Raw genomic sequence first — 8,111 nt, forward strand, 5'->3', positions numbered from 1 at the left:
ATTGTGATGCACTACCCCACTAAACTGGCGAGAAACGAGAAGACAGCAAGTCATTAATCCATAGGCTGTGTGGATTTAGGACCTGGAGGATGCCAGATGTTTCCAGTGAGCCAGCAGCAGGCTACAGTAGCACTGACCTGCCGATAGCAGCGCGATAAAGCAGCAGCGCCGCATTAAAGTTCAGCCAGTCGGACCGGATTGTGCGTCCTGACGCACCGGCGGAACAGCAGCGATGGGAGCTTCGCAGACGCGCTCAGAGCACAAGCACCAGGATCTGGTGGATAAAACCGGCTGTGAGTACGAAAAATTGATTTATATTAGAAATTATCAATGCTGATTCGGTGTTAAATAGTTCAATTTGTATTTCAATAGTTCATAGTGCAAAACAGGCGGCGGTGACAAGTTTGGTTCGTCAAGGGATCGTATCAGTGGGACCTGAAGTTTTCACGAGCGTTAATAAACAGTTAGACAAGTCAGGTGCTGCTGAGATGAGTAAACGAAGTAAAACAAACTTCTGTAAAACGTCACCATGTGAACAACAAACACATGCGGTGATTTAGCTTTAAATGTAACGAGTTGTGATTCACCGCTGCACTTTTACTACATCTTTAATAAACTACAGAGTCCTTCCTGTGAGTGAGCTTTATATTAATACCATGTAAGTCTTAGTTTGTGTTGACAGTAAAATGAATTGAATGGAGATGCTGTGGTATAATCACATTTTAACAAACCACGATTTGTATCCGTCATGTGGATGGAAAGGCTCGATAAAGAAATGAAACAAAAAGCAGACAGAAAGAGCAGAAGTGTGTGGATCTGTTTTTAGACACGGCAGGATCCTGATGTGGAACGTTTGCATGCTGTGGCATGCACAGCAAAAAACAAGGATAAGGTTTGCACCTCACTCTGATCCCAACTTTATTGATACCGTGCAGGTGAGACTTTGAACTGTTTTATTGTCTTTGTTTCATCCAGGTGGGGCTTTGACTCTGTTTCTCTCCGAGCTCAGGAGATTTAATGGACTTGTGTGTTCTGGACATATTGATGAAACATTTCATTGCACCAACACTTCTTAAAGCCCATAGATTCTGTTGTTGCTTTCTTTTGTATTCGGCTCATGTGTCCATATAAGAGTGATTAATTATGTTTTATTAGATGCACTCTGACCAACAAACTTGTTCCTGCATGAAGCTGTTAATATACCTATGCATACTCCTAATCCCACACTTAGCAGATATTCTTGCTCCTAGAAACGTCCACTCAGCAGCCTCTGGGGAAGGCAACAAAAGGTCAAATAAACACAAGTGTTAATCAAATCCATTGAAAATGTCAAACCCATTTTGATATAGGAACAGGCAAAGCCAGGCTATGACGTTTAAAGCTTTCATTGTGTGGTCACTCCTCTGCACAGTGAGTAAATGATTCAAGGAACGTTTTGAAATGGCCCGTAAAGACAATTGCACTAGTGCAAAGGGTGTTTGCTTTGCCATTTAACTGATTGTAGAGCTGCACCTGATCAGTTTAGTAACAGTAAGTCTTTGTTAATCATGACACAGGAAATTACAATTTTAACAAAATCAAAAATGAATGGGTGTGTTTTCAGTAAGAATACTCTGTTGTTTAATATCTGGTAATTGCATGTTGGATGTCCTAAAAAAGAAAAACAAGTGAAAGAGTACAAGAGGCATGTTGATTGGTGTGAAATTGTGGGTGTAATTGCTGACATACTTTCAAGTTTTGGTGTTTGCGTCCTTTCAGTTTCACTGGAGCAGATCAAAAACCTTCACAAAAGATTCCAGCAGCTGAGTGGAAATGAAGAGACAATAAGGTAAAAAGCCTGCATGCGGCTAAGCTGTATGTGGTTTTAATGGAATCCATTCAGCCTTTGTAGTCGCCCCTAACGATGAAATAATATGTGCTTGGTGGCTTGAGTGATGCATTGTGGGTGTTTCTGGTATCTCTGGCTCAGACGCACACAAGCAACATATGGTGACACACGCAGGCTGAACTAATGCAAACGCAGACACATTAGGCAAATACAATATGTCAATGCATCAGGCACACACAGTCATTTGTGTATAAACACACAGTGGCATGCTGGTTGTGGTAGATCACAAGCTCCTTCACTGTAAAAAGAAACAGGGAACAAATGTTGTGCATTTCAGTTTACCTTCAAACACTTACTGCTGTTACTTCCCATAAACAACATTCAGTGTTATTAAATCATGGTGGTACTGTTGAATCAGTTTTATGATCGTGGTCTCTCTCTCTTGTCGCACTGCAGTAGAGAAAACCTGGACAGCATACCAGCCCTGGCCAATAATCCAATTAAAAAGCAAATCATTGATGCATTCTTCGATAAAAGGTGGGTACAGCTAAATTTCACCACACTCTGTAATCGTATTGGCTTAGAGGCGTTTCACTAAGGTGCACTACCCTGATGTTGTTTTGAGAATATTCACATCTTTCAAAACCAAACTCCTACTACATCATTTGCCACCAGTGAAAGTCTGCTGATATGAGTATCAGCAGACAGAATTATCAAAGGTCAGTTTGTTTAAGCAACAACATTTCTCAACCTACTTATATAGTAAAAATAAGATATCTGTCTTTATCTTCTGTCAACATAATGGAGGTTTTTCACTAAACACAAGCTGTACAAGCAGCAATGACTCTCACTATGCTTTTTTATTTGCTGAATTAAGATTTCTACAATATAAACTAAACCCTAATGTAAGAGAATATTTCATCATTTAGAGTTTCCAAACATTTTCAACACTTTCTTGCTGAGAGGATTGATACCAATCTCACATCTTATTAAACAAGAAGTTACCGCCAGTTCAGCATAGCTTAGCACAACCACTGACCGCAAGGGGAAGTGGCTATCTTACATCTATTGCACTGAGATGGGTTATAATGCTGGTTTTCATTCTTCATCCAAGAGAAATGCAGTGGAGTTGTGAAAACAAAATATGCAATTCATCCATCCAATTGGACGACACAACATCTAATTAATGGTTTTATGCCTATGAAGATGCAGCTGTTGGCATTTTAAAACCTCATATTAAGCCTATAGCTCAACGGGACACCTAAACCTAGGAAACCTAAAAGGACCACAGGCAAAAATATATCAGTAAACTTTTGTTTTGGTTTATAAAATTAGACTCTATGGTGTGACCCATCAAATCAGATGACTAAAACTTCATGTTTGAAGTTTCATGAAAATCCTGATATAAAAGCCACATTAGATAAATTTTAATAATGACTTAAAACCAAATTCTTCTGCCTAAAACCCAGGAACCAGCATCAGGATGAAGTGGGCTCCTTTGAGGAGATTGGATTCGAGCAGTTCCTCATGGTCATGTCCCATTTCCGTCCTCCAACCTTGAAGACAACAGAGGAAGAGAAGGAAGCTTTGAGAAAAGAGAAGCTGCGCTGTAAGACACTGCATTTCATTTTTAAAACAACAGGATCAGGTACAAGGGAACCAAGTATACTGGTGGGTTAGGATTCTCATGTCCTGCTGTTGGTCTCCCATCAAACACTTCTCTCCTGTCTCCCATCACGAGTGTCTCACATTTCAAAATACCAAGAAAAAGGGCACCACCCAGCGTATATAATAGATTGGTGATGTAAATATCTTATTTCACTCACCGCTGACATGCCAAAAAGACTGTGGTGATGTATAGCTGCACTAGATTCCTCACTGCATGTCAGCTTACACTGGAGAGGCTTGTATGTATTAATGGCTTGGCTGGGAACATGCAGCTTCACAAGCCCATTGAAGGCAAAAAGAATGGGATCATTTGTAGCCAGTCAGCAAGTCAGGACTCAAATCTTGTCTCAGATGTCATTATACCATTAGATTATAATGAGTGTGTTATGTTCATGTTATGATATTTTAGGATGAAGAATTGTAGTTTATGCTTTTAGTGTATCTGCTTCCCCTCAATCTGCCTTGTGCGTTTTGTGACTTCCTACAGTTAATTTCCCAGAATAGCTTTAAAAAACTCCAGGGAAAGGGTGTCAAAAGTGTGGAAGGATGGAAATCACCTGTTAGCAAGGCTGGATTAACAGGTGGGAAAATTAGCAACTGTCCTTGAGCCTGGTATTCTAAGAGGTCCTGAAATCACAAGGTATATTTTTGGACAGCTAGTTTGTGGCACCAAACCACCAATTTTATTTGTGATTATACACAATTCAAACACAATTTCATCAAAACCGATTGCTAACTAAAGTGATAGTGGCCTTAAGAGAAGTGTTGTGTTATTTCCTTGTGAGGAGGCCTTGTTGTGTAGAGTGCTCTGTTTCAAAATTTAGCCTAAGGGCCCTTGTCAGGCTCAGATTTCAGGTAGATACCGAATTGATATCGTACACATTCCTGAATGAATCAATGTTTACTTAAAGTTAAGGCAAATCTACTGACACAGCGGGAAGTCGTTGTTTCTATTGTTCTGATTAAGATATCATTTGGATTTGTCCTTGGCTGACTCTTGCTTTATAAAAGGCTTTGGTGTGAGTTGGTGTGAGTATTTCCATTTCATACTACTGTGTACTTTTAGTCTTGTTTAGATGAATATTATTTATCAGTCAGCTATAGTTAATAGTCACTTTTCATTCAAATTATACATACAAATATATAGATAAGGTTTATTGGTTTTGGCTTCTGAACTCTTAAAGAAAAGTATCAAAAAATCACAAGTTCCATCAAAGACATTTTTCCATTTTTTATTTAAATACCAGTTTGAGTCCCAAAGAAGTAAAATTATCCAAGAGGACTGGAGAGTAGCCCAAAATATATACAGAAATTTCTTTAAATTATCTTGTGACCTTTTGGAGAGGCCGATTCCAAGGCTGAGAATCATTGCACTAAACCAGCTAACTGTACATAAAGTAGTTAAAACAAGCATCATCTCGAGCTGCTACAGCAACAAAGTTCTACATGTGTTCTGATAACCTGCTGTATGTAACAATATATATTTTCAGTCAAAGAGGTCATTTTACTGCAGAATGACTACTTTTATGTTAATTCATACAGTACATTTTGCTGCTAATGCCTCTGTACCTTTACTTGAGTAAAACTATGAAAGAGGGACTTTTACTTATAATAGTGTTTACGTTGTTGTATTTCCTTGTTTTTTCCAAAGCTACAGAAAATTGTCAGGGGAAATGTGCTTAAGAAGTGACAACTGATAGTAGACTAATTTAGTATATACAATGTCCCTGTAAAATAAACAAAGTTTTGAGTTTAGGTAAGGATAGAATAGCATTGTCCTTTCCAGGTTATGAGAAAATCAGATTAAATCAGTTAAGAAAAATAATTCATAGAAGTTTAAACATGAGCTAGTCTCTCTGGCAGCACAGACACATTTTTCTGAAGACAAAAAAAAAAAAAAGTGGCACAAAACCCATAAGCACAAGGATTTTGATGAAAGAGATAATTACCAGATGACACTACAAACCGCATCTGTCTTCTACACTATCTGAAGACTGATCATGTCCCGTCTTACTTGGCTTCACACAAACCATTTGTTTGAATTGTGTGTCTCTGTTGTGTCTGAATTTTGGGTGACTATAAATCAAAACAGCTCTCCTCGCTCTCACATTGATAAATTTGTACCTCAGGAACTTTATGAAGCGAGCAAACAAATGAAAAGATGAGCCACTTTGACATTAGCGCTGACCTTCTTTTGACGGTTTAGAAATAAAATCGACAGCACAGTCGAAATGTCGCTGGAAGATGTCTGAGGAAGAAAGCTGGCCTTTTTTCCTTGTTAGTGCCACAAGACTGTTCAACATGAGGCACTGTCACGAGACTGACTCCTGTAAATGTCACTGTAAATGAAGCTAGTGGCGTTTTAAAGGCGTTTCGTTGCCTCAGTGTGATTCTTTCCGTTCAGCAGCGGTGGTTCTGCCACGAGGCCTGAGGGGAACACGCTTAGTTATTTTACGCTTATCTCTGCATTTCCATATGCATTCCTCTAATCACAACTTCCTCTGGTCTATTAGTAAACTTTTTTTGATTGTGTTGACAGAAAGTTCCTTAGAAACCAGACCAGCCGCTAAATACTTCCTTTCTGTCTTGCCAGTCCTGTTCAACATGCATGACACAGACAATGATGGCACCATCACTCTGCAGGAGTACAGGAAGGTAAGAAAACTTAAACTGCCAGCCTTTGCTTCTTTTTACATTTTGACACAGTGTTGTCTCTAAAAAGAAATTATTGTTTTTCTTTTTCTTTGTTGTTTTTCTTATATTATTACAAAGTAAATTTGATTCTGCTCTTCATACTTAATTTAAGTGTCATTTAAACATGACCATTTAATTATCTAAACTAAATTGGACCTCATTAAAACAAAAATAGAAAAATAATTTTCAAAAACTATCAAGTGCACTTGTATGGACAGCATGCACGTTGAGCAAAGCAGCCTGTTCACCCGTACAGTTTTCCTGACTGGTTCTGTTGCTCAGGATGACGTTTGATGGAGCTTATCTGCCAATTACATGATGTCACAAAACTCCATGTATTTTCAAAAGTATCGGGTTCAAATTGTCTCACCCTAACAGTAAGACGAGGGTGAACCAAACAGTCTGTACACACCCTGACAGTCCGGAGAAGAGGTATAATCAGACAAAATAAGTGTGGTGGAGCACAGGGTAAACAGGGATGATTCAAAAGTGAAGTTACTAACAGCATTTCAGTTTTCATTTTAAATGAAAGACTTAACTCCACAAAACCAGACGAGTAACTAAACGTGTGCATGCCGTACAAACAGTAGTTCGCTAACGATGTTTTTTGGAGCTGTCGGCCTCTGAAGTCGTCCCATGTTGCTTGAAGACTGATGCTGTTTAAATCCCAGTGAGATTTTTAAGGACTAACATCGTTCTTCCCATCCAAGGTAGTAGAGGAGCTTCTGTCAAAAAGCGGAGCCATCGGGCAGGAAGCTGCCAAGGCGATAGCAGATGCTGCCATGTTGGAAGTGGCGAGCACAAATGTGCCCCACATGGTAATGGAACTTACCAGAACTAAAGTGTTACATCAAATTCTCACAGTTTCTGCTGCAAATTAGCTGTTTGTCTCGTTGTCACTTCAGGGCCCAGATGATTTCTATGAAGGAATAACCTTTGAGCATTTTGAACAGGTTTGCACTTTACTAACTTTATGGTCTACCTGATCAAAACATATGAGACACTTTTTTGTCACCTACTTACCCCACTTTGTTATGTGCCCACAGATTCTGAAAGGACTTGAAATGGAGTCCAGGATGCACATTCGCTTTTTGGATGTAGACACCACGACGATGCGCTGTGGGAAATCAACCTCTTGAAGCAGTTGTTCTTGTAAAGAAATGTTTATGTTACTGCTGTTTTTAGCAGAACTTCTCTAGTCCTTAAATGGAATGACGCAAACACTTTTGATATGCACTAATATATTTTTGGATGGGGGGACAGAATTATGAACCTAATACCATTATGTAAGTACATTTTTTTTTTTACAACTTATAATGAGTAAGGTTAGACAAGGTGGTTGTAAGGATTCTGAGTTCAAACAATACACTTTCAGAAAGTTAATACAGTCTTTAATCCTACTTGTGATCCTACAAGTAGCAAATATCACATATTTCAAAGATTTAATTCCCACTTTTTTCACACTTTCACACTAATTTTATCAAGTTTCAATGTGACACACTACCTCTTCTGCATTCTCATGCTTTTCTACAAACCTTTAAGTAACCAGCATGTGATGTGAAGGATTCTTTATTCTTTAGTCAAAAGGTTCACAGTTCACATGAAGTGAGCTATGCTCAGTGGCTGCTCTGGCATTTATGGGTCATCTGTTGGGGCGAATATGCAAAGCGTAAGACTGCAGACACATACCATTCCTCTGCAGCTCCAGAATAGTTACAGGATTAATTTATCTGTTCCTCAGAGACTTTGTGTAACCAACCACTACTGTTCTACCATGAAAATCCACTATTTTTTGACTTCAACACTTTCCCTAAGGTGAATTAGTAAAAATTTTGCACTTAATTGTATTAATGAATCAAATAAATTTAAGACATTATAATAAAATGCACCTGTAAGATGTCTTTTTTTTAAAAAAGAAACT

At 38.6% G+C, this 8,111-nt stretch overlaps 1 protein-coding gene across 1 annotated transcript; it reads left to right on the forward strand.

Moving 5' to 3' along the window:
• The first annotated feature begins 17 nt into the window (after positions 1-17).
• On the forward strand, positions 18-8,074 carry tesca (tescalcin a). The gene is made up of 8 exons (XM_046385520.1): positions 18-293; positions 1,759-1,828; positions 2,285-2,365; positions 3,298-3,437; positions 6,090-6,151; positions 6,901-7,008; positions 7,096-7,143; positions 7,237-8,074. The coding sequence occupies exons 1-8, from the start codon at positions 233-235 to the stop codon at positions 7,327-7,329; spliced, it is 663 nt and encodes a 220-aa protein (XP_046241476.1). The 5' UTR covers positions 18-232; the 3' UTR covers positions 7,330-8,074.
• Positions 8,075-8,111: the final 37 nt, after the last annotated feature.

Source organism: Scatophagus argus, chromosome 4, assembly GCF_020382885.2.
Source record: "Scatophagus argus isolate fScaArg1 chromosome 4, fScaArg1.pri, whole genome shotgun sequence".
NCBI classification, from domain to species: domain Eukaryota; kingdom Metazoa; phylum Chordata; class Actinopteri; family Scatophagidae; genus Scatophagus; species Scatophagus argus.